The sequence below is a fragment of the Passer montanus genome, unplaced genomic scaffold (genome assembly GCF_014805655.1).
Source record: "Passer montanus isolate IOZ18808 unplaced genomic scaffold, ASM1480565v1 scaffold55, whole genome shotgun sequence".
Taxonomy (NCBI): domain Eukaryota; kingdom Metazoa; phylum Chordata; class Aves; order Passeriformes; family Passeridae; genus Passer; species Passer montanus.
Genome location: NW_024370485.1, coordinates 4240416 through 4268063, shown reverse-complemented (window position 1 = coordinate 4268063; position 27648 = coordinate 4240416). Strand labels below are relative to the sequence as shown.

At 43.4% G+C, this 27648-nt stretch overlaps 1 protein-coding gene across 1 annotated transcript in view; it reads right to left on the bottom strand.

The window, feature by feature from the left end:
• SYN3 (synapsin III) overlaps positions 1-27648 on the bottom strand; it is a 196978-nt gene that overhangs the window by 137433 nt on the left and 31897 nt on the right. Inside the window, exons 5-7 of the mRNA XM_039725534.1 lie at positions 22254-22311; positions 12630-12721; positions 924-1080 (exon numbers count right to left, since the gene is read on the bottom strand). Coding sequence (XP_039581468.1) covers positions 924-1080; positions 12630-12721; positions 22254-22311 — 307 coding nt within the window. The remainder of the gene's footprint in view (positions 1-923; positions 1081-12629; positions 12722-22253; positions 22312-27648) is intronic.

Here is a 27648-nt window from a genome sequence, read left to right as displayed (position 1 = left end):
CTAAAAGTTTTCCATGATGTCATATTGGAAAGCCCCATCTCCTTCTCACAGCCATATAGCTGTAGTTTGCTGCTTTGAAGAATGCAGGAAAATTTCCATTTCAGAAGCATCAGTGATCAGAGAAGACATTTTGGGACAAAGCTGCTTGGAAAACCCATACACCAATTCCAAAATGGTATCAGGATCTGACTTCCTCTTGCAGGTGCTGCCATGGCCAGCCTTACTCTTGTGGCTCATGGTCAACTTATCTCTCCAACTCTCCTGCTTCTGAAGCTACAGCTGCCTTGGAGCTGGTCATAGAAATGGTCTGGGGATTTGGGGCTAAGAAAATCCAATGATAATATTTGTCAAGGTTTTCTGAGATTTTCCTGTGAACTTGACAAAATTTAAAGAATGGGAGAAGGGATCTTCCAGTGCAAAATCAAAACACTGCCCTGTCCTCAGCAGGAGCTGACCCAGCCTAAATCTTTGCAATGTCCAGTGTTTCAGGTTCAATGAACCAACACTTTATAATAATATTGCATTTAGTTCTGGGACTGTTGAGAAACTCTGCATGTGTGCTGATTTGACTCTGAGTGGTCTGATTTTCTCTACCTCTTCCCATGTGGGTCCTTCCCATGCCTTACAAGAAATCTAGGTGCTGCTGCACTGTCAGCTGTTGGTGATTCTTTTGAGTCTGGACAAGGGAAACATCCTGCTCAGGGTGAAGAAATAGCACCTTGATACAACTAGAGGCTGGTAAAGAAGTAGTGCTGGTAGGTTTTTTCCTCCAACAGCTCCCACCTGGATTCCTAAGGTTGTTTAGATTTTAACCTAAAGAGACCAACTCCTTTGAAGCTCCTGGAAGGCAAGCTAGGCTTTCTATTGGTGCCAGAGATCTCCTCTGCAGTGCTGACAGGCAGCAGGGCTGGATCATCACTTACCACCCAGGGCTTGCTGCAGAAGTTGTAGATGGAGTAGAGGGAGTTGACCGTGTGGACGCCGCCGTACTGCAGGCCGATGATGAGGCTGCGGAAGTCTTCCCCCAGGGCCATGCTGTAGGCGTGCTGGCGGATCAGGACAAAATCTGGCTTGAAAGACCTGGAAGACATGAGGAGAATGGTGTTTTGTTTTCAAATGCTCCAGAAGCACTTCTTACCACTCCTTGTTTCTTTTCCATCCTTCCCCTTTCTTTTCACTAACAGGTGTTGCTCTTCTCTTGGGCCTCTCATGGTGTATTGCTTGTGTTATAATGTAATGAACCCAACAAAACCCCCTAGTCATTTATAAAAATGGAAAAATCCAACGTAGCTGCAAGTGTGAGAGCATAGAAACAGGCCAAACAGATTTTCTGCAGTTTCCATGTCACTCAGGCATGCACAGGAACAAGCCACAAGCAGAGCCAAGGGTCATAAATTCACTGGTGGGGGGATTCTCTTTTCTTTCTAAAAACTTGGCCATACTTGGCAAGCTCTTTGCAATGTGCAACGCAGATGAGGGAGCAAGTTTGTTTCCTGACGATTGAGCTCCGTATTGAAGCAATGCCCAGTGGGTGGGAAGATCATAAAGGATTTCAAAAAGCTCTCATACACATCCATACATTGACACACATTCCCCCTTTAATCTGTTTACTACATACGCAGCACATCCCAGGCTCTCATGGCTGGGAGTCAACAAGTGCAGGGCAGGCATGGCAATGTAATTAATCAAATGAGCAGAGTCCCTCATACGCTGCTGTGGCTCATGGCATGGACTTCCAGAATATTATTTAGCAAGAGTGGAGCTTGGACTCCTATGGTTCAGCAGCAGCAGCCCTCAGCTAATGCACAGAAAAGTGAGGCCCTTTCTAGGTAAGCCAACAGGCAATGGATTATCTTTCAAGCAGCCAGATTTTATTCCTTGCTGACACTCTGTCTTCAAAACCATTCAAAAATATCTGGAAACAGCAGCTGGAAAGAAATGGTTCCCAAAATGGTGCTCAGCAGTTCATTCTCGAAGGAAGGGGCTTTTCCACGGAAAGAAGGGATTATTTTACAAGTTAAGAGAGGTTGCATCAAGGACATTGAAAAATTTCCATGCTGTATTAAAGATTTTCAGAGAAATGAGCTCTATAACCAGGTCCCATTACCTCACTACCCTCCAACATTTTCCTTGCTAAAAGACTATAATTTCTATCCTTTGGATGTATGAGCTGGAAATACTTTGGGTTTATAGCCCCTATTTATATTTCCATCATTCTGGCAGGGAAATGTGAGATGGTGACTCTGGGCCAGATTGTGGCAACAAACACTGTACACAAACCCCAGCACAGCTTTGTTGTTTGAAAGCTGTTCATTTTGTTTGTTGACCTTGGACTTTTGTTATCACCCGCCTGAGACACCGTGAGGAGCATGCTCAGCTTTTGTGATGCAAGAGGCCAAGCTGTAGAAATGTTGTGATTCCCTCCCATGGAGTTTTTTAAACCTAGGCATGTTCTCTAATGTACTTGGCACCAAAGGTGGTGCTTTCCTCCAGCAGCAAGATGCATAATGAGCACCATGAGGGCTGTGCTATCGCTGTGCTATTGCAGCTGATTTATGGACCTCCCTGGTATCAATGGGGATGAGGCAAGTGGTGACCCCTGCTGAGAAACAGCAAGCGAATACAAATTTTGGAAAATCTGAGCTGCTCCATTCTGCTGGACTTGCTGTGTAGAAAGCACCCTGGAGGCAGGCACAGGTCCCCAAGAAGGATTAACCAGCTACTTAGGACCAGGGTTTGGTATCTGTGCTGAGTTACTGAACAGCTGTGGTGCCTGGAGAGGCAGGAACTCCGGACACGTCTCTCTTCATCCAGCTTTCTGAGAGGGGGAGGACACAGAGTGGCTGGGAAACTGCCTTCATTTGCTTTACTTTTGCCAGCCAAAAGCTCAGGAAAAAAGCTCCTGTCTTTTCAGATCCTGGCAAAGAAAGAGTTTCTCCACTTAGACGATGGACACAAGAATACAGAAGTAATTGTAGAAAAGCCTATTCTCAATCTCTGTGTCCTGTAGGAAGGCAGGGCACTCTCTCATGCAGCAGATGAGGAGTGAATCTCTAAAGCGAAGGTGGACACTGAATCCCTGTTTTGAGCTGTTGAACAATGTGAATGTTCCCATGGATACTGAGAACAAGGCAGTGGAGTGCCAGGCCTGGGACTAGCTGAGAATAAACATCAGCTGAAGAGCACCAGAGCCTGTACAGAGAATGGGAGATCAGCAGCAAAATGAATAACAACCAATAACGTTTCTGTGCAGAAAGCAGCTCCCCAGCCTGCTTTGTGGTAGAGAAGATGATTACAACAATTCCTGCTGGGAGGTTTCATGCCTTAAAGAGACCTCCTATTTCTTGTTTCTGCATATAGCCATAACTCTGGCTTGCTTCCTGGTCCTTCAGCTTTTCTCATTGAAGCACAAAGAGAGTTGAGGGCAAAAAGAAAGAACACAGAAGAATGCACTATTTGCATCAGAAATAGTGTGATCAACACATTACATTGTGTCCCTGTGCTGAGCACTGGTGAGGCTGCCACACCTCAAATTCTGTGTTCAGTGTTGGGTCCCTCACTGAAAGAAAGACATGAGGTGCTGGAATGTGTTGTAGTGAGGTGGGGATTGGCCTTTTCTCCCAGGTAACAAGAGGGAATGGCCTCAGGTTGTGCCAGGAGAGGTTTAGTGGATATCAGGTAGAATTTCTTCATGGAAAGGGTTATCAAACATTGGGATAGTCTGCCCAGGGAAGTAGCTGAGTCACCACCCCATGAACTGTTCAAAAGGTGTGTGGATATGGCACTTAGGGGTGTGATTTAGTGGTGAAAATGGCAGTGCTCATTAATGGTTGCATCAATGCTCTTAGAGGTCTTTCCCAACCAATTCTGTGATTGTCAAAATTCTTCTGTATGACCCGTCCCACTGTGCACAATCATTTGCAGCCAAAAGGTGCTTTACATTTCAGCACCATGATGGGTAAGAGAGCTTTTTCCTGGTGTTGTTGGAGAAGGATGGGCTCTCCTGTTCTCTTTTTAGAAGACTGACAGTCTTACAAGACACTTTGCCCTTTGTGTCAATAGAAAAAGATCTTCCTAGGACACTGAAGAGAGCATCCTCATTTCAGGTTCTGGCTACCCTCCATTGTTCTAGGAGACTTCATTCAGCTTTCAGATACTTCCCAGGGATCAAGACATTCTGACTAAATTCCCTTCCAAAGCCTTTCCTATCTGGCATGACAAAGAGAAGAAGAGAACTGCATAATTTAACAAAATGATACAACAAGTTTTGCATTACTGGCAATTAATGAAGCCTTCAGGGAAGCATCTGAGGCACAAGTCCAAGCCATAAGAGGATGCAACTTTTGCCCAAGAAGTGCAAAAAATCCCTCAAAAAATGTAGTGCCTCAGGTGTCTGACACCTAATAGAAAATGACATTTACAAATAGGAACAAGATCTTTTTGTGCGTTGCTTCAGTGTTAATAGCATTGTTATTAAATTACTGAAAATTAATATGAAATCAATGACATTTTCCCCTATCTCAGTGTTAGATTTAACATTCTGTTTGATGCTTTAGTAAAGTTGAAAATTCGCTAAGAAAAAAAGTCATTTCAGTCAAAATCTCATGTCATATTTTCTACAGAAAGAAATAAAGCCTGCTATATTAGTATATTAATAAAGCCTGAAGTTATTAAAAGAAAGAACAAATGTGACTGCTTATATAAATAAGATAACACAGAACTGGTTTTATCAACAAAAGAAAGCAACATAGAATAAAGAATAATCTCTCCTTACTATACTGGAGGAGAGAAGCAGGGTTTGGTTTGTGGTTTTTTTTTTTTTTTTCTTTTCCTAACATTATATTAGAGAATGGCTGAGTAAAAAACATGGGAGGTGTGGGAGATTAGTGCAGCAAAAGCAGCAGGATCCAGGAATCACAGCTGCAATAGGACCAATACCACTGTAGGCAGATGAGGACAGCCTGGAAGATGTTCTGATTTGTTTCTCAGCCACAGGTCAATGCTCAGCTAACCATTAAATCACGTCACACACTCTCTGAACTGTAGTCTGGCAGTCTCAAAAGTCTGCCGTATATTTTACTTCTAAACAGATTGGCATTGACAAGGAAAAGCATGTGGACTCAGACAAAGCCTGAAGGTAGTAACAACCACACCTGCCAACACCAACTTGCCTTCAAAATGCTTGTGATCCTAAGCTTTTACAGAAGGTGATCCAGATACTTTCCAACATCACAGAATAAAGTCACAGAGTAATTTAGGTTGGAGAGGATCTTTGGAAACCATCTGGCCCAACACCATGCTCATTGCTAACTTTGAGGTGACATTAGGATGATTGCCATTCTCTGGAAGAAGCCTTAGTAAGAACCCATGTGGAAAGGAGACAACTTATGGCAGGACTGATTAAAAAATAGCTGATCAAGACTGAAACAATGTACAAAAGTTTTGAATCATTCTTGTATTTAATCCTGGATTAACTAATTATTGAGTGCTCTAGACCCTGGTGGCTTATTCCTTATTGGAAATAATTACTGTAAATGCAAAAAGGGTCAGGGAGTAGTTTAGTATCTGGAATGCTCCCCACCCTGGTCTGCTCAGAGTGACTTTTTCTTTCTGGCAGCTGCCTGCATGCCAAATGTTTTCCTGATAACTGTCAGCATCCTGCCTGCATGTCGGCTGGGCGCCAGCTGCCGGGGAGGTGAAGGGGAACATTATTCATCTGGGACATCAGCAAACCCCAAGGGGAGAAGCAGGCCTCCAAGCAGCTGTTTAGCAGCAGGAGCTGAGGTGGAAGTAACTGAGAATAAATACATAATCATCACACTCCACTGTCTCTTTTGTACTTCCTGCTAAAAGAAAAATTTAAAAAACAATTAAAAAAATGAGGATAGGGACAGGCAGGTGAAGAGAGGGGAGATATTAGTGAAAAAAACAATGTTAGATCATCCCCCATATGGGAATAACTTCTCAGTTTATAAATGTTTACTAGAGGTGTTAAATTGCTTCATATGTAACTGCAGCTTGCCAGGGTACATACCCTGTTAGACACCTTGCCCCAGCTCATTGTCTCTGCAGGGTATTTCAGAGAGGAAAGTGGTCATTTGGCACACTGGTCCTTTGCCTAAACTGAATTTTCAAAAGCTTACAGGCTGTTACACACACTTCTCCAGTACCTTTATGAATTGCCATGCCATCGATAGAAAAAAAATTCCCAAATGTTTCTCAGTGTTAAATGCATAGCACATATTGTACTCCACCATGTGGCACTTTCTGCGAAACTTGGGAGAACCATGTGTTCAACATATTTTTCCATCTGGCTGCTAGAAACCTAAACTTTTCCTATCAGTTTCTGACATTTTTTCTCCTATTTGCAACTTCACAGAAAATTGCAGAAATTTGGTTTGGAAGCAGCAAAGCAACCAGCTATTAGCTCGCCCCCCAAAACAACAATAACTACAAAAAGACATTTTATAAAAGACCCTAATTAGGGTCAAGAGTTAAATTAAAAAGATAGCAATTTGAAAATGGCTGGAGTTTGTCTTTGGCACAAGCTTCTTAGAATGTGAGAAGCTGGACAATGACCTACTGCCTACCAATACTTGCTACATCAGTGTCACAAACAGCAGCTACTCCCATGACCTTCCTGGGCATTGTCCCTGTAGAAGAACTACAAGAAACTATCAACTCTTGGGAACAAGTTGTCCTAGAGAGACAAGAAAACATCCTTCTAGCAACGTGCAACTACTGTGTGGTGAGCAAGCATGGCCTCTGTAGGATAGAAAACCTCTATGCTCCTTTCAGGCAGCTGCTTCTCAATGGACCTTTGGGGTGTGTGAATCTATTGGGATGGGGAAAATGCAGTGGGCAGAGGACAGTGTCCTTACTGGGCTTTAAAGAGCCTGGCATCCTGGAGCAGACAGACCTTTTTTAGTCAGACAACACATCTCCTGGAGCCTGCAAGCTCTGAATAGCAGGGAAACACCTGTGAGTTGGCCAGTTTCTTCTCTACCTCTTCTATGTAAAAGGATTTGCCTCCTCATGCTGTGACCGTACTGTAGCTTGCAGTGTGAAAATATGCTTAAGGAAAAAAGCACTTTCAGGGATTTTGGGGATGGTGATTCAACAGGCTGCTGTCCTGTTGTCACAGCACAGGGAATCGTAGAAAGACTGAATCAGCTGGAAGCAACAGAAATGTCAGTGTTAGCTACAGGAATGAGTGGGCTTGTGTGGACAAACCGGAGAAATCACTGACCCCACCATGGCTGTGAGTAGCAAGGGCACATCACCCAGGGAGATCACACCTTACACACACAGGCCACATTCAGGCAAGGCCTGCAGGGATAAACAACATGCCATGGCAGAGATCTTCCCCACAGCAAGGCTTTGTCCTGGCTGCTGTTCCTCTTTCCTTTGCTGCCATTTTGGACACCCCTCTACACTCGCCAGGGCCATTTCTCCTCTCAGGGTTCTCCCCATGTCCGACCCTGGGCATCTCCTGGTCCAGCTGCTGCTGCCTGTGCTGTGGGTTGCATGGAGCCTGCATACCACACTCTAAGTGCTATGGCCACCACTCTGATAGGTCCTATGCAAACATGAAAATGTGCTTTCTCTCCTGGATGATTGGCCCCAGTGGCAAATGAGGAAGCTCTACAGGGAGACAGGAGATGAGAGCAGTCTGGTGCATGATTAATTTGTATCCTTAAAGGTCTGAAATGCTCCCAAAGACATTAGTATTCCCCAGGTAAAAGAGCTGTCCAGATTTTCAACATATCCCTGCCTTACATCTACTGGAATTAATAGCTGAAGTCTGTTGAAATCCAACAGTCAAGTATTTAACTGAATACAGAATCTGAGATCATAGCTTGGGAGTCTAAATGGTGCTGTCAGAAACAGACACAGCCCAAATTTTCATTTCTACTTAGACACTTTTATAATATCCTGAAAGCATAAATGCATCTCAGAGTGGGTGCAGTGCCAACACTGACAGCCTCTTTACACTGCCAAAATATTGATATGAAGGACCCTTCAGAGGAATGTGAAAATAAAAATCCCCTTCCTCACACCTAACCCCAGTAAAAGTGACACAGTCCAACAGCTTTCTAGAGTAAATTAGATTCCAGATGGTTCACTCTGTCTCTTTCTGTTTGTGTGGGTAGACCTGTCCAAAAGGAGGTTGTGTATGCACTGGGAGGAGAAGGAAGAATCCACCCAAATGTTTTAAAAGTAGGCATAAACCCACACTTGTTTTTACACACTCTTTAGTACTCCACCAGTACTTTGCACCCAGAAATTATTCAATTTCTCTGCTGTAAGAATTGCTATGTCTAAGCTGGTGAGGGGTCCTTTGGGGTGAATAAACACTACCTCCTTCTTCCCACATTTAACTTTCCAATAGGGAAAGCCTGCTGCTAGTTTTTTCCAAATAAGTGCTGGGGTAACAAGGACCAATGTGTGGGAGATTCCCCACCAGTCCTGGCTAAACCCAACACGGCTCCTGGTGCCCAGCTCATCCCACCTGTGTCCTCAGTCAGGGCAGGGGTCACAGGGCACTGACACAGAAAAGTGCTTGCTCGAGGCTGCACAAGATACTCCATGGCCAGCTCTTGTCTGGAGGAAATGTGCTGAACAGGCTGATGGAGCCTTCACAAACCATGGTGGAACTGGCACAGAAAACACAGATGCAGTTCTTTAGATTTGTTAGATGATAGCCTCTGTCTCCAGTAGCACATTTTGCTGACACTATCTCATGTCCTCCACCCCCGTCCTACAGATGTACAGAATGTAGTAGCTAAAAAGGAGAAGCTGGAGACCCAGAACACTGTTAGTGTAAAATGAAATTTTTGGAGCCACGTTTGTTTTAAAACTCAGGCAAGCAAAGTAATGTCTGGCTTCAGTTAGATTGTTTGCTAACTTATTTGTAGATACTTATTTCAAGATGCACAGGCTAGGAGTCATGTATATGTCCATGTCTTTGCTTTCTGTAATTGCCAATAATATTTTTAAAGCATCTTTTTTCTTTTTTTTTTAATTGTCCTGAGGCAAAAGAGATAAATGGAAGGCTTTAAGGACTGTTATACCTTCTTACTAGGTGATTTATCTTCCTGGTAAAAAACCCACAATTTTTTCCTGCTGCAGTTCAAATCAGTTGACATGGGGTGTGAAAGAATGCCTTAACTCCAAGGTATCAGAAAATACCGTGATCAGCAGGAAAAAACTTTGGTTTAAACTTTGTTTTACAGATGCCATATGGTATTTCCAGTTTAAAGAAAGAACTAGGAGACCTTCTCCAAAATGATGGAATTTAATAGGCTAATAAATTGTTAGATAGCTTATCATTAACGTAATGTCAAATTGGAGAGGGCAGCCCAGTAGTTGCTTAATATGAGCATGAATATAAATCTTAATTGTTGCTCTTAAGACATTTATTATTTCAGTGATTTAAATCTACTGGTCTGTAGTATACTCACTGTCTTTTCCTTAAACTGCTACATTCTATTGCTCTCCCTTTGGAGAGGAATGTGAAGCAGGCAGGGCTCCTGCAGGGGAGAATCCCAAATGTGCTTGTTAGCAAGACAGTGTTGTATTTACCTCCTTATAAATTGTCAGTGGGATTTCCATGACTCTGGGTATTCAAAAAATATGAGTATTATATTTCACCATCTAGAAGCATTCTGACTTTTGACTGAATGTTTTGCTCAATAATTAACAGAGGCCAAATAAGTGACGTAAAAAAGATGACAGCAGTAGCAGGGTTGGAGCACACATATAAGTTGAAGGAGTCTCCCTGTGGCTGGGCACTCTGAAAGGTGTCTGTAACCAGGCAGAACATGGCTGTGGATGGCATGGTGGGACTTGAAGGGAGTGGGAAGAAGCTGTATCCCTGTGGATGGGTCGAGGTGCCTCTACACAGCTCAGTTCCACAAATTGCTTTCTAAAGTGAAAAAGAGTTTTAATTTCTATACCTTTTAGAGTATTGCTAGGAGTGGCTGTGGAAGCTGACCTGAGCTCTTAAACTTAATGAGCTGGGCACAACAGCACAGGCACATCAGCACAGGCTGTAAACTAATATTTGCTGGTTGCAAGGATTATGGCATGTAGCATATGCTATATAAATTGCATATCCAGACAAGTATATATTTACCAAATCTGCTTACCACAATGCAAATGTGTCCTTAAACATGCATGAATGAAAACGAACAAACAAACAAACCTCCTGAGCTAATGCCATTCAAAACCCCACATAATTCACATATAAATATCCATGTAAAAATGGTAGCTGGAATACTTGTGTGTTCACTGTGAGCAGAAACATGAACACCATGCCCCAGACAGTTTTGTAAAATAAATTTTGTCTTCAGTTTCAGTTTAATAGCTCAAGATCTTTCTGCCAGATGTATGAATGGCTTTGGGAGGAAAGACACAGGAAGGAAAATGAAGATGTGATCAACCTAGGAAATGGTTCTTGGGAAACCTTCCAGCACCACGAGCAAGTGAACGCAGGAGTGCATTAGCACTGCACACTGTCTGATGAGTGCTCCAGTGGCTGGTTCATGGGACATAATGCTTTGCTTCACTCAGAAACAGACATTTGTGGGACAGGAGAAAGCAAATGTATGTAACAGACACAGCTTTAAAGGTTTTTAGCAGAGGCTCACAAAATTTTACCAAACAACAAATGGAGACTTGTGGATGTACTAAAAGAGATGTCAAGACCTGAAATGAATTGATGGACCACAGTCATAGCTAATTGACAGTGACATGTTTTGCTTTGCACTGTTTGGACTGGAAATGAGATTTTGAGAAATTAAACTGAGACCAGCATGCTCAAAATTAGAACAGTTTTTCAGCTGTTCTAATAATTCCTTTCAAAAATATCACTGCATGCTACATTATGTGTCTCTACCTCTAACTTTGAACTAGTTGCAAACAGAAAAAAGCATTGATTAAATACGTCAGCAGTATTAAACTCAAAGATCCTGAATATACCAAAAAGTGCAAAGGAACTGTACAAAAAGAAGCCGGGTGGCTAAAAAAATTAATTTGGAACAACAGTGAGATTTTAACACAAACAGAGAAAAGCTATTGTATCAAAGATGAAATGTAGAGTTGTAATCACAGGAACCCACAAAGATAAAGGCTTGGGAATAATAGAGTGGAAGGTAATATTGGTGAAAGTAAACAGAGGCATCATACACATCATAGATGTGACACTATTCTTTACATAGAACTTATAAAGATGCATCTAACATTAGCTTCAAGGTGCTGTCTCTCTGGAGCTTGAAAAAAGGGGAGCAATGCTTTTGGGAAGTGAATTGCATGTGTGATTGGAGAAGCATTGCTTGGGAAAAGAGTCTGCTTGCAATGACAGCAATTATGAAGTAATGCTAGTAGGACAGAAATTCCCATCAAACAGAGATAGGTATTACCTCTGAGATATACCACAGGGCAAGGCCAGAGCGCTGGGAATCTCCCATAAAGAAAAGAGTGGTATTTCAGGAGCAAATCAGGCTACAAGCATCCGGATTGCACAATTACAGAATAGTTTGCATTGGAAGGGACCTTAAAGGTCACCAAAGTTCCAAACCTCTTGCCATGAGAAGGGACTAGACCTTCCACTAGACCAAGCTGCTCAAAGCACCATCCAACACTGAGCACTGCCAGGCATGGACATCCACACCTCTGGGCAGCCTGTGCCTGTACCTCACCACCCCCACAGTAAAGGATATTTTCCTGGTATGTAACTTAAATCCACCCCTATTCAGTTTAAAGCCATTCCCCTTTGCTGCATCACTACATGTCCTTGCAAAACTCTATTGTAGTACCCTTTAGGTGCTTGAAGGTCCCAAAAGGTCTCTCCTTCTAGGCTGAACAACCCCAACTCTCAGCCTGTCTTCACAGGAGAGGTGTTTCAACTTCCTGATGGTTATCAAGGCCCTCCTTGGGACTCGCTCTAACAGCTCCATGTCCTTCTGACATTGGGTCCCCCAGAGCTGGATGCAGTGCTTCAGGTGAGGGGTCACCAGAACAGAGCAAATGGGCAGAATCCCCTCCATTGCCCTGCTGGCCACACTTCTTTGGAGGCAACCCAGGATGTGGTTGGCTTTCAGGGCTGTGAGAGCATACTGCTGGCTTATGTCAAGCTTCTCATCCTCCAACACCTCCAAGACCTCCTGCTTCTCGGGGCTGCTCTTGATCTGGTCACCTGGGCTTAGTGGCTATTGCACTGGGATCAGGGCCCAAGACAGGCAGGCTAATGAAGTAGGGCCACTGTTTAAAATGAGCATTAGTTGACAGAGAAGGAGAGAAAAATCAAGGGAGAAGAAGATCTGTTGTCTCTTTTAGAGAGACAACTCTCTTGGGAGTCTGGAGGCTAAAAAGAACCTGAGAAGGAAGTATTTGCTGTTGCATGAAGGGTCTAGACCAGAAACAATGACTGTATGGCATAATGTGCATCTGAGACCTGATACAAACCCACCAGAGTCAGGCCAGTCTTTTCACCACTTCCAAGAGTCCTTGAAGCTACCAGGATTGTGCTGCCCTGATTCAGATATTTGTCACCCTGTGAGGCCAACCTGCTTGCCCCAGCATTGATCCACAAAGCCCAGCTTCCAAGACCCGCTGGTGCTCCTCACCTGACCACCTTGGTGCCGTTCCTCATGACCTGCATGTCCACCATGCAGCCACCCGTGACGTACGCAGCCAGGTTCAGCTCGGAGAACTCAGCCTGGAGTGGAGCAAGAGGACAAGGTGTTACTCGAGGGTGGCAGAAACACAAACGCACATGCAGAATTTTCTTTGTCTGGAATGTGTCTTTCTTTCCTTTCTTTTTTCTTTTTTTTAAATTTTTTTTCTTTTTTTTCTGTGAGGCAAGTGGAGATCCAATTATAGCTGGTTTGCCCTAAGAGACTGCAGAAGTATTTATGGCTCCCACACTTGGGGTGTAAAAGTACACAGGATTAGACTTATTGCAGTAATAAGTACTGAAGGAATTAAGAATGAGCAGGCTGAAAAGTGCACAGAGGAAAGAATAATAATAATAATAACAATAATAATAAAAAGACGTAAGGTCATTTGAATTCAAATTCCAAGTTTCCACTTGGAGACATCCATTTAGAATTACGTCTGAGTTGGCTGCTGTGCCACTGGCCAGCAATAAACCTAATACAAAAGATTTAAACCTTTTTAAACCTCATTATGTTGCAGGAAGGTGATAAGGGGAGGTCACCTGATGCAATATGCTTACTAAGATTTTTACTATAAAAGAGTTAGCAAAGCTGGGTTATTAAGAGAGCTGCTCAATCATTAAAGCACTTTGTATTTTAAAAGAGGCATGACTTGCAAGGCTGGAAAGGTTGGCAAGGGATATTTCAGCCATGGGAAGCAAAAGATACAGGGGTGATTATGATAAATAAATAGGTTTCATTTTTGGAGGCAGAAAATTTAGTCCTCTCCCTTTGAGCAGTTTTTTTCCCCTTCCTTTTAAGGCATTTTTTCAGACTTAGTATGATGAAGACTGGGCAGCAGTAAAATCATCTTCTAGCCACTAGTTGCCTAATACCAGAACACTCAGATGGTCCTGCTAATACTCATGACTTTATTGAGATCCTTGTACTGTTTAATGTTCTCCTGCTATTTCTATTAGTTGGAACCAAAAGATAGTGCCAGGAACAACTTTTATGCATTAAAAAAAAGGAAAAAAAAAAAGAAAAAAAAGTGTGTTTTGTCCTCATGAACTCATGGAAAAAACTTGCCAATGGAGAACTGGTGCACCTGTAAAGGCTCAAAGGCCAGACGACAAATGAAAAAATAATTTCCAACTTTCCTTTTAAAATCCGTGTAATTTTAAAACGATGGCTGTGGACTGGTGACCCGATGATGTAATGAGATTTCATGTCTGCAGCTCTGCGTGAACTTTTTAAAGCAACACCCTTATATGATCTTACATCATTGTAACTCCCAATTACAATGAAAAGAGGGGGAAAATTCCTATTGCCAAGAAATAAATTCTGCTTCAAACACAAACACACACACAGACATGCTCACAGAGAGGGATTGGCAGTGGTTCAGGTGACTGCCTGGGCTTTACTCATGAGAGATTGCACTGTGTTGCCTTGGCCACAGCCACGCTTCTGCAGTGACCCTGTCAGATCAGAGATGAGAGAACACGTACCCCTGCCTTTTATACATTTGAAAAAATCTCAGGAGACCTAGGGAGGGAGAAGTCCACCTTGGACAAACTCAGAAAGATCAGATGTTTTGGGCACCATCAGTGATCTCCCCAACAGGTCATGGCAAGCTTGCTGGTTTCCACATTAGCTCCAGAGGCTCTGTGGACTGGGGAGATGAAAGGATGTTTTTTTCACCTCTGTGTCTCCATATGCCACAGAGATGTCCCACTCTGAAAGCAGAGTGTTGTTGAGCTGGACCTCCAGCTTCTGTAGCTGAGGAATGCATCATCTATGTGAACACCAGTGCAAGAAAAGGAAGTTTTAGGTCTGTGTTTTCACATTTTTTATGCTTTTCTTCCAAAGTTTTTTTCCATGATGGTTTGTAGTCAAGAGCTTAACACTCCTCTTTGCTGGGGGTGAAAATGGGCAATCTTCATTCGATGAGGGGCACTTGCAGTCTGACTAAGTTGGTCTGACAGGCGTTTCCCTGGGGCAGTCAGGCCAAACAAAGCTGTGCTCAGACACCTGACCTGCAAACAGGCCTGAGAACCCCCCGAGCTGGTGAGTGCTTCATGCCAAACTGCCAGGACCAATTTCAGGCCCTGCTATTGTCAAGAGCCAGAAGAAAAGGAGAAATCCCCTTTGGCAACCATTGTCCAGGGAACACTGGCAAGGAGAGAGAAGTGTAAAGAGGGTCTGGGGGATTCAGCTGTCTCACTCCCAAAATGTCCAGATCTACAATCAGAGCTGAGGGACAATCCTGACCTTTGCCTGGCATTCACTTCTGCTTTAACAGACAAAGTTAAGGAATGCTGCTGCTTTCATGTAGTTGCTTTGTTCCATCCAACAGGCCGCTGCTAGCTGGCTTTTGGAAGAAGGCTAAAACCTTCAGTCAGCAGAAATTGTTTCCTGTTGATTTTCCAGTGCTCTCTGTATTTTTAACTTTGTGGGTTTTGTAGCCCGATGACTTCCCTTGGCTGGGATTTCAGCTCTGAGATCATCTCCAGCCTGAGTTTACCTTGCAGACAAAGAGGTCTTTGAAAGCAGCCCATGCAGATAGAGTGACAGGTAACTATGCATAACACAGGAGAGCCCAGCTCCCCATGGCCTTGCAGAGTCATTTGCATTAGGAATCATGGAACAGAAGAAGGCATTGCATTAGCCTGATGGTGTTTTATACTTTGCAGCAATGCCAGTGGCTGCAAAAACATTCAGAGCAAGAGCAAACCATGTGTGACAAATGTGACACAATCTGTCTTGAAGAATAATGTAATAAGACTGTGGGAGTAGAAATATTTCATACCTCTGTGAGGCTCAGATGTGAGATGATGCCCACAGCTACTTTGATCACAGTTTTGTCAAAAATGCCTCCTTCAGGTATTAAGAATTGGAAGACTATCCGAATCATTTGGACTAAACCTTAAGGTACGCTCAGTTTCCATCAGTGTTTTCTGTGTGCTGGAGATCTTTTTGGTGAGCTATTTTAGAGTGTCTGTTCCTGTTTCCTGATATTAAAACAGGAAGATATTGTCATTTTCAATCACACAATAGTAGAAATGCCTGGCTTGGTAGCTATGCCTGTTAGTGATTTAGGGGAAGCACATGTTCAAGGTGTATTTTAAGCATTTTTCATAGAATAACAGAAAGCTGTGTTGGAAGGACTTTGAGACATCACATAGTCTTTCTCTCTTTCCTAAGACATGACCAGCTCTGCCTCTGCCATTATGTGCAGATATTACATAACCTTCTTCTGTCTTCCATCGATGAGGAACCTTCTCAGGCAGTCTGTACCTTAACAACAATGGAAAATTTTCCCAAAGCCCAATCTAAATCTCTCCCCTTACTCTTTAAGACAGCATTATTTTTTTTAAAGACAAAACTAGTCCCATTCTTGTGAGATTTTCTTGTAGGTGATATTTTTCAGTGAATTTATCAGAGTTGTTGCTGTCACAGGGATTCTCTCTGGTAGGTCCACAGCTTCCTCCATATGTAAAACTGCCAACCATATGCTTGAGTATGGATTTGTTATACATGCAGCAGTGTGACTATTTTTTAACTTATATTCTGGCTGAGGTCCACTGTAATCCTTGCCCTGCTTTGTCTGGGCGACTGACTAGCCTGGTCTGTGCCATGGCTTAGGCACTTGGGGTGAGAAATTGCTACTGTATAATCAAATCTCATACATTCCTCTGTGGATTTTATGCCTTATTTTTTGGTGGATCTTCTAATATGTACAAGGAAAGGCCCACATCAGGCTGCATTCCTAAAGCAGCACATTTCACTACAACAATTACAAGCATCTCAAGGGGAAAGTAAGTAATCCCTAAATCCTGCACAGGCAGAAAGGTGAGCAGATAGTTTGGATGCCTATGGGATGAGGGCTGAGGCTATGCATGCATGCAGAATTAGAGATTACACATCCTCATTCCCTGTGTCTTTCCGGAGACATTTTCCCTTGGGCAGGCACTCTGCTTCCCACCTTTCCCCAGTACTAGGATTGCTCTCTGGGAGAAAAGAATGGAGACAGTCCATCTGTGATGTGAATACTGCTTTGTGCCTCCAAGAGCAGCTTCCTCAAGTGCTCTTCACAAGTTCTGAAGCTGGGATGCATTCTCCTAGGCTAGAGATAATGCTGGGGCTGAAGGTCCACGTGCCTTTACCTATGAGAACACCTTTTGGTGCATCAGCTCTGATGGTATTCAGAATTGTCTCTTGAGTTTTCATTTCAGAAGTTATGTGACTACCTGAAAATTTGAGGTTTAGAAAAAGCACATTTCCAAATATTTTTATCCCAGGAAATGGCTCAAAATAATGAACTCTGTAAACTTCAAAAAGCCAATGAATATTAAAAAAAAAAAAAAAAAAAGAAGATAGTATTCATTTAAGAAAATAATGATTCTAGAGTAATTCTTGCTAATTCTCCCTTTATTCATGGTTTCTGAATGCTTGCATGTGATGAGCTTTTGAGAACTCCATTGCTGTTCTTGAACTCTTTTCTGGAATTCAGCTGGAAAAAACCCCAAACCCTAAACATATAATGAATAAAAATTACACCGTTGTTTGACAAAAGGCTAGTTTTCCTTTCATCGCACACAGACCTGTCAGACTCTAGCTTTTGAAAGGACCATTTTACACCACACATGAAAATACCTCTTTAGGGTGGGAAGTACAATGGAGCTGGAATTCATGATTTGTATTACAATTATCTTCTGTGACTGCCAAGTACAACTTTTTCCTGACAATGCTGCCAATGGAGTCATAATCTATACCACAAGACTTTTCCAGAAGCATGTACATAGGAGTTCACTGAATAATCATTCTAAAATAAACTGAGCAGTGGGAACAAGTGAATGAGCTGTGCAAGAAAAATGCGTGTCAGACAGACAGACGGACCCACCTTGTCACAGCAAGGAAATGGTGGGAAGGAGAGGGGTGAGCAAACATCAGGCATAAAAATGTAGATGGACCTTTGGGCTTCATGACTCCTCTTTCACACTTTTCACCTCACTCCACCATCAGTTAGCCAATGCCAGGAAAGATGTCTCTGAACATACTAAAATTCCTTTGGGAAATACCTGCAGGAAAGGGACCCTCTCTAAGAGGTGCTGCTTGCTCTTGCCTGCTGTCCCTCATTGGTCCATGCAGGGCACAGGACTGGAAAAGCCCATCAGAGCCATAGGGTTTAATCCCTTGCTACTCTTGGCACCGTGTCGTCAAACCCTTCCTTGCACCAAAGTATTTACTAAAAGCACTCATGTCTCTTTTATTCTCTGTTATGGCAGGAGAAACAAACTCTACTCTTCCAGTCTCCTCTCATGAGCCAGATCTCCATGGCCATCCCAGTGGCCCTGCTCTGCACATGTGCTTTGCAGACATCACTCTTCCAGACAGGTGTCAAGTGTCCCCCTCATCTGCCCCACCCTCAGGGTCATGGTCTGTCTGTCTGATGGGTCTGTGGCTGTCCAGGTCTCAGCCCCATCTCTCCCACCCTCCTCTGCTTGTCTGTGGCTGTGCTGGGGATATATGGCCATGAGGCATTCCCCTGGGGCATGTTTCATGCCCAAGGAGACCCCACACAAGGTATGTAATGATCCAGACGGAAAACCTCAGAAATCCCTAGGGCACACAAGGTTTTGTTTCCTCAGGGACAGCACAGAGAGGGTGGGAAGGAGGTGCTGAATTAGTTTCTCTCTAATGAAGAAAAACATCTGACAGAGCATAAGGCTTATGGTAGAATTCTTTCTCTTTCTCAGTATACTGTGGTTCCTAATGCCTCCTGCCCTCTGGCCAATGAAGAACTGAGGAGATAAAAGCAAGATTTTTTTTGAGAGATTAAAAGCAAAGTCCACTCCTGTGGCACTTTAAGATTCTTCAAGTTCAACTTAGCCTTAGAGCCATTTATTCAAACTTATGCTTTTCATTTCTAAAAGAACTTTTTTAGTATTTGTATTTCTAGAGAAAAGAACTAGAGATCCATACACTGTAGTTCTGAAAGCTAAAAATCACCAGACAAGTAAAAGCAACAATGTGGATCAAAATCTAAGCAGCTTATTTTTAGCATAAAATAAAGATAGTATTTTTAGACTCAGCTGTTCTCTTAAAGCTTAGAGCTTTACCCACACTGAGTAAAACTTAAACCATCAGGGTTTTAATCAGAATAGGTCAAATAGATTTTCACTTTTGGATCAGTGTTTCAATCAGTCTCATGAATGGCTATCATTGCTACAGAAGTGGAAAAATATCCAAACAAGCAAAATGTAATCCAAACTGCCTCCAAAGAAAAAGAGGCCATGACTCAGGAGAGTGCTTGAGCTGGCTTTACACCACCAAAGCCTTTCACCTCCCTGCCTGCAGCCAGCAGGAAGAAGGCAATGGCCCTGCTTGCCCGGTTTCACTAAATGTTGAACAATTATATATCCTTCAGCCTTTAAAGCATATTATAAATATGGTTTCAGTGTTACACTGAAGATCAGAGGGAAAGAAACAAAGGTGGAAACAAAGTCAGGCTTCACCTTAATTTTAATGAATGACAGGAGAGTTGTGTACCACAGTGTCCTTGCCAGCTCTCTCCTCATCCACTGGGAGCAGGTGATGCCCACAGTAACCCCTGTCTCTTCCTGGAGATAATGGATGTGAAGAACTAGGGGCTGGGGTCACTATCAAGATATGCAATTCACTCAAGGTATGCATTTCACTATGCCAAAGAACCAGAAAACCTTATTTTAGAGTCCATGAAACCTATTTTCATACAAGCTGAGACTTGCAGAAGCAGCTCACTGAGCCGCAGGATGGCATTTAACAGCCTCTTCCCTGCATATTACCCAGTGTCTAGCATGAACTGGATTCACCTCCTGCAGAAACTTAGTATCTTCAAGCATCTGCCTGTTTCTCGAATTCAGCTGAAGTGAGCCAAGGCGTTCCACAGAGCTGGGTGTGGGGGACAGACAGAGCAGGACAGCATGATCACATATGTGCTGCATTCCTCAGAGGAGGGGGGAGGCAGCCTGCAGAGCTGGTAGGGGTGTGCAGCCAGATTAGATAACTGAGAGAGGGAGAGACATTGCTGCTTGCAGCACTCCTGCTCCATAACAAATAAGTGATGTCATGGCTTTCAAAAAATATCACCTACTACCCTGTTCTGCTTCCCCCACAGATTGCTAAAATGGCTTGCTTAGAAAGAATTAAAATGTAACAGAGATGGATATGAAAGACAAGAGAAAAAGTTCAAACCAACTACTGAACATCCTGGAAGAATGGCAAAAGAGTTTGCATGGTCAGTACAAATAAGGCAATTGTTTTTTCCCAGTGTGGTTTTCCAAGAGTATTTAACATTTGGATATTTCCTTTCACTGCTTTCTGCCATTCAAACTTCTTTGTTATTTAGCTTTTCAGATCAAAAGTGGTTTTTCTCCTATAAAATCTAAAAAAAGTTCCTAAGGCAAACTGCTTTTCTGGCTGAGTTAATAATGTGTGGTTATCTGAAACAGGATCAAATGGAAAAATGAAAAACTAAATGAACTTACTGAGCAGACCAAATGGTTCAAGAGGTGCCTAAGAGTCAAACTGTCTGATGGAGTGTTTATTCAGAACTGAACAGCCAGGTTAAGGCTTGTGCACCATAGCAGTCTGTGTGCCATTTGGGGGAGAATTACAGGAGTGAAGGCTGTAAGCTGGGAGCTCACAGAGAAAGATGTGGACTGTGTTGATGAACACGGTTATTTTCTTTTTTACTTTTTTCTATTTCATATGAAAACTGTGGAAGAACATTCATTTTTCAGGATCAGAGAGGGTCAGCATTCAGCTTTAGGGGACCTGTTCCCACAACAGTTCAGGCTCCTGGACTGCTTGAGGAAGAGGTGAAGTTAGGAAGGCTCCAAATAAATAGGGTAGAAGCAATGAGTGAAAATTAACTATCAAGAAATAGTGAGAAAGAATGGATGGACAAAATAAGAAGGGAAGAAAAAGCCAGAGTCTGAAGGAATCAGTGCCTCTCTCTTGACCTTAACAACACAAAGAGGGGCCAGGGGTCAGATTCAAGGACTGCCCTTGACAATGCAGCCTCTGTGTTTCCCTGGAGAGATAGCGATCCAGCTGGGAAAGGTCATCATCCCTTCTCCTTCTGAGGTCTGGAGGAGTCAAGAGCAGCTCCCTGCACACTAAATGGAGGCTGAGCTGTCTGATCTGAGCGGCAGTGAGGGCAAAAGTGGAAATAGCCAGGATCCTTGTTTTCCATTCCTCAACTCTCCTACCCACTGGGGGCTTCATTCCCTTGGGCAATGCTGCAGTCACTACGTGGGCATTTAATGAAAGCTGCAAGGGCTTAGCCATTGTCCCCACCAGCAAAATTGCATTATGGTCTTTGCTTGGAGCAATTTGTTGCCTCATCTGGAACATGGGTATTCAGTCTATGTGAAGGAGTTTTAGAGGTAAACTGGGAAAGCCTCCCTACAAGAGTCCATGGGGACACGTGATAAGCTACTTTGTGACGGTGACAAGGGTCACAGCTTGATCCCCCTGCAAGGATCAGGAGTCCACTCCTGACCTTCTGCACTCACCAAGCATTTGAAGGCATTTCCTTTATAAGGAATTCAAGTGCAGTAACATCTGAGGAGAAGGATTATGAGGGGAAAGGCAGAGACTGGAGGTTTAGGAAGGAATTAACAGGACATTTTGAAGAGTACCAAGTCTAGCTTTGAAGCTGAACCTGCTTTGAATGATGGAGAGGGTTGGATCAGGGGCTTGAAAGGAAAACCTAAATTATTTGGTTTTCTGCTTCTAAGTGAGTAGCATGATTTGCAAATTTTTAAATTTTTCCTCTTCTCTTTTAGGATAATTGCTAAGGCAGACAATAAAATAAATACTTTGATAAGGAAATTCCAGAAGAATTATTCTTGCTAATACTACTCAGACTGACAAGTGTGATATCAATAAAAAAGAAAAAACTGTCCCAGACACAGTTTGATCAGAACATGTGTGCTCATGAACAGTCATAGACAACAGGACAGGATCCCTTTGGAAAGAAAAAAAACCACCTTTTCAATGGCAATGTGTCCTGAGAAAGTCTTCAAAAGCACTGCATTAATAATCTGTACATGCACACAATGCAGAATCAAGAGCTAAAAAACCAGAAAATGCCAGGTCATTCAAACAGCAGCTTTCCTTACCCACCCAAACATTTTTACAGTCCTAACGAGTATAAAACAAGCATATGATTCCTTCAGGACCACCTTCGTATCTCTACATCTCTCCTTATGCCTGCTGAGTGGGCAGCTGGGTGCCTGCAGATGATGATTATTAACAATAATTTCTCTTTTAGCAACAGCATCCAGTCTCAGTCCATATGGGACTTTTTTTGACAGACACTGCACCAACACAGAGCAGGGGACAGAGGACAGACCCCAACATGAAGAGGCTTCAACTGAAATGAATATCTTGTGCCAAGGATAACAGGGAAACAGAATGTGTGCAGTGCCTAGTGGAGCACAAGAAAAAACAGGCTATGAACCTCATGACTGTTCCTGGGACAGATTACATCTCCCTAGCCATGTCCACATACATTCCTTAGAGAGAAATTCACTTGGCACTGACCTGTTCCACTCGGATATCAAATTCTCCATTCACCTTCTTCCCCTGGAAATATTTGGCCCTGCAGAAGAAACAAGAAAGACAAATGTGGTTAAATAAGGTTTTTGGCTTTCAATACGTATGATTTTGCTTCTGCATTTCCCTTTCTGCTGAAGAATTTCTATCCGGGTCACAGCATGTTTTTGTAATTCCTATCTCTTTTACCTTTTTGTTCTCCAGGTGAAACCTGCCAAGCCGGATGAAAACCACATTGGAAAGTTCCTTCAAGGCTTGTTACTTTTTCATTTAATTCGAACTGAAAACCAAATGTTCCCCTAATCTTTTCCAGGGAGCAACTCTAATCAGTGATTCCTTGCTATATCTCATTTAATACTCAATCTTTATTCTGTAAAAGGAGAACAACATATGGCACAGCTTTGGGAATTTCTTCTGATGTTGAACAAGGAGCTTTATCATCACAGCTGAAGTACTTGTGAAGCCTGGTCTCGTGCTCTCTCACTCCAGAGCTGCTTTCCACTTCTCTTCCTTTTTGCTATTGATTTAGGGAAACAGTATCTGCATCTCTACAGGGTCACTGATGAAGAATCTCTTCTCCTGAACAGAGAAACGGTGTTTGCTTTGGGGTTGAACACTGCTCTGAGAAGAGCATACACCTTCCAGCACCTCTGTTCCTATCTCCCCACACTATGCAGACAACAAAGCACTTCTAGTAGGTTATTCATGCAAGGGGAAGGTTGACAGTAGTGCTGGAGAAGAAAACAGAGGAAAAGGACAGGCAGTTTTAGCTTTTTCTGTTCATATTTTTGTATAATGCCCTTTATATGGATTGGTCAGTGGGGAAATTGCCAATATAAATTCCCCTGTGAGTATTTCTCCCCAATTCTTCCTTTCACCAAACAAGCTTGACAGAAGAAAATATGAATTTATTTTGTCTTTCTCCCCTGTAAACTTTCAGAAGGCCATGTAGGCTCCAAAAGGCTCTTCTATTTGGAAAGCATTGAAAAGAGTTTAGACCTACAAGAGCTGTTTCCAGAGACAAAGTAACTCTGGGTTCTGTTTCCAATTGGCAAAGACAGGCCAGAATAAAGAAGTAAAGGAAAATGAGGGGAAGCCGGCTTTGCTCCCTATTTTATAGTATAAGAAAAAAAAAAAAAAAGCTGGCTCACATTTTTACTATGTGTCTATTTGTTCCAATAAAAAAAGGAGAGACAGTAGGAAGGCAATTTTCCTCATGGCTGAATCAACATCGGTTTACAGCTGCATGCTCCCCTCCCCCAGAAATGTGACGTGTAAATAAAAAAGTTGTTTTGTCATTCTGGCTCAACATGAAGTAAAAATTTTTCATTCAAATAGAAAAATACATTAAAAATTATAAAAGCTTTCTGCTTAATTCTATCAAGGACATCTGAATGCTGTATCACACTTCCCTTCCCAGACTGCCCATCTATCAACCTGTAAGACTTCTGCATAGGTGAGGGACAATGTAGCAGCCAGGTGTAACCAAGACCAGGTGACTCAAAAAAGCCCTGTTTGGTATAAAAAGTTGATCTCTGCCCATTTTTCCTTCTTTTTTTTTTTTTTGAATTTATGAGCATTGCATGAAAAAACAACTCAGCAGACAAGCTAAGACATCATGCCTCTAACAATAAACAGGAACTCTAAATGCACTTAATAATTCTATTAAATTTCTGGAGGCATGGCTCAAGAGGGTCTGGCAACATTCCCCACACCTCAACACTGGGGATATTGCTGGAACCAGTGACTTCTTAAAAACTGCAATAAGCTTTCAGAGGGCTCACAGGAACTGGTCTGAAATTTGAGGTGTACTATTCCCTGGTACAAGTTTGTTTTTATTCCCAGCATGCTCATAATATATATTATTCCTTACCCACATTTATGGAACACACTTCCTCCCTCTACGGCCTCTCCTCTTTGTTGACCAGCTGGTTGCAAACTCCTTGGTGATGATTTGCTTCAGCTTGTAATGAGGTGTGATTGACCACAGTCCTCAGCCTGGTTCAGAGGCATCAAAGAGGCTGCCACTGCCTGGCCAGGAAATTAGCCTCCACACGGTCACAAAACCATCTTTCTCCTCTCTGCAGTACTGGCTGGGCTTGTGGTGGTCACAGAGTGCATCCACCATTAGGAATTGTCAGAGTAGTGCAAGGGACCTCACCTTAGACACTGTGTGACCTCTCTGTCCTATCCCACAGGTTGTCTCATCCAATGTCCCTAGAACATTCCTTTAACAGTAAAATATATCACTTTCTTCCCAAAACAGTCCCCCAGGAAGCTTAACCTGCTCTGAGAGTCTCTGAAGACTACAGGTGCTAAGCAATTTGCAGCCAAATATTTTGGTCCGCCCATCATTTTGACACAGGCCAGGGTAAGAATAAAACATTTCTCACTGAAACATCTCTGAAAAGGATGGAGTGATGTTTTCAGTTCTCTCCTGGGGTTTTGGAGCCCCTGGGCAGTAGAGGTTATCACAATGAAGTGAAAAATGGCCTTAGCACCCACCTGGAGCCCCTCATATTTGAAGCAAGCAGGAATCATTGCTGATGCTGTGGAAGTAGCATGCCTCTTGCAAGAGACTCTTTTGGTCAGTTCTGCACAATGTCTGAAATGGCTTGTGCTCCTTACAGTGGGGATGAGACAGAGGAAAGGAAGACCACTCTGCTGTGGTGGGGATGCATGAGAAAGAGAGATGGATGTTTCTGGCAATCTCCTGGCTGTACAAGACATTTGTGGATGCTCTCTGCCCCAAAACCAGCTGAGAAAGTCTCCTCCAGACCTCTGCCTAGGACCTGACTGCTGCAGAGTTACCTAGGCAGCTCGTAGTGCAGCAGAGGAACTGTGCCCAGAAGGCCAGTCCAAAAACTTTCTGGGCACCTTGGAAGTGTCCCCACTCACTTTCAGCTCCCAGTGATTAGAGGAGCAGCTCATGGCCCCAGGAGGGCTCAACGTCCCCAGCTTGGGACACTGGGAAAGCCACTGGCTACAGAGACCCACTGCCTCTCCCAGGCAGTCTGCAGCACTGACCACTGCTTGGCTGGCCAGCCCTTCATTTGAAGCATGTCAGATGTTCAGCTCAGCAGAACACAGAGCTATAATTTGGCTAGGCAGGGTGCAGATGGGCTGGTGCGGTTGCTGTGATCTCAGTGAATGAGCATGTAAACATGTTTTGACTGAAGGAAACTGCAGGGCCATGCTCAAGAGCAGTTCCTGGGTGGGATTTATAGAGCCAGGCAATCCACTTAAATGTGGCCCCATGGACTGGGAGGGAGGAAGCACTCTGATAAACAGACAAATGTCTGCCCTGGCATGCAGGAAAGAAGCTTGCCTTGAACCCCTCTTTCTTTCTGATTAAGAAGCTGCATGCTCTGGAAAAGGATGTATTTTCTGGGTGCAAAGGCATCAAAAAAATCTAAGTTTTGCTTTCTGCCCCAGCTCTGACATGATTACAGGGACATAAGAAACCCAATGCCTCTTCTTATGAAGTAATCTGGAAAGGATATAAGTTTATTTTGTAGAGATATTCTGTAAACCAGCCCCAGTCCGCCTCAATTACCATGGTTGGAGGAAGCATATACAACAATTTTCTGTCAGATATGAAGTGCACCTTTACCAGCAGTAGGGAATAATAAATGATCATTTCACCTCCCATTACCTACCTCAGGCTAATTCACAGATTTTCAGATCTTCCTAGGAGAGACCTCAGTGGAACTGATACAGCAAATATTGGAATGCTGTCTTGGAAACTGGGAAGCCATTCTTCAGTGAACTAATAAGCCTGAGCCCAAATCCCCTGTGATTTGAGCCCTGACTCACACCTCTATCACTGTTCAACAGAGGCCTTGAACTACAAACTCAAGAGCTGGCTTGTACCTTCCATCCAGAAATGGGCTCTCCTCAGTGAGAGCAGGCAAAAGGACACTAGGCTATTGTAATGGCAAATTCCTCCAAATCCTCTGACTGAGCTTGTGCCTCTGGATCAAGACACAACAAGCAGAGAAAGCCAAGCCAAGCTTTGCATGGAAACCACTTCTTATCTAGAGCAGGAAGCAGCCTTACCTATGCTGTGGAGGGGCCAGAGCAAAACACAATGAAGAGAGAAATGCATGGGACTCTTGGGGTGAGGTGGGCAAGGGAGTGGGTGGAAGAAAAAAGGAGAGAAATTGTAAGAAGAGACTCGGGTAAACAAACCAAAAGGCATCCATGGGTAAATTCTGGAATTATGCGAATTATTTCCCTGGTATCACATTATGCATATTTCTCTTGAGCCCTTGGGAAAAGAAGGCAAGTAATTTCTTTCTGAATAATCTAGGAAAAGGCGAGGCTGAAGCCCCCTGCTTTGGGTGTGGGGGCACCTCAGGGAGGGCAGGGAGGTGGTAAGCCACTGTATAAAATCCCCATGTCAAAGGGCCTGGGGGCCCAAGTGATGCACAAGGCACTCACTGTATGTCCGCATTGTCTCCTTCATAAAAGGGGCTGGGACTGGGAAAAAGGAGGCAGTTTCCAGGATACTGGCCAGCAGCTGCTGGAATGCCCCCACTCCCCCAGCCCCTACACGCTATAAGGGCAGCAGGGAGGGGAAGGGGGAGGAGAGATGCATTTGTGCACTTTTTTTTTTCCAAGGGTGAAAATAAGGAAGGTTTTCCTTTCAGGAGCCAGTTCTCACTCACTCCACCACTTTTCCCCATTTCAGAAATTCTCAGCTGTACATAGTAAGGGATTTTGAGATGGTCAACTCCTGACTGCTCAGGGCATAGGGATAGGAAAAATCACTCCATAAATCCTGAGGTCTGCAAATTGCTGGAGCTTTTGTCCACATCTACTTTGGCCCAGAGACCTTTATGCAGTGTTCAGCTGTGAGATGGACTGGTTGGTAATTAATACTTATTCTGCAAGAGTACCTTGGGGCAAGGGGTGAGGGTGTCAGAATGGTGAATAAGAGTGATGGATGTGTGTTTAGACATCTTAGAAAACAAAGTTTGAATTAAAAGTTAGATGGACCAGAGGCAAGTGCAGAAAGAAGGAAAAGGTATTGTATGTACTGACAAAGAAGGACCAGTGAGTAAATTTCAGGTTTGCGGTGGGTCAAAAGGTAACCCTAAATACACTGATACTTTGCCGGGAGCTCCACAGAAGTTTCAGCTCCATCCCTGGGGCACATCAGTGCTGCAACCAGCCCTGCTCCTCCCTGGAGCAAGATCACCTTGCCCTTGGTGCTGTCACCACCTGACTTGCTGTGGCCACCAAAGAGAGAGCCAGCTCTGCAATGCTGCAGGTGTGTCCGAGTGTCCTCGGATAGGCTGTGGGAACACATTCCTTTTGCTGCCTTCTGGGAAGAACCACAAAAGCCAGCCCACTCTGGTTACTGTAAAACCACCCTGAA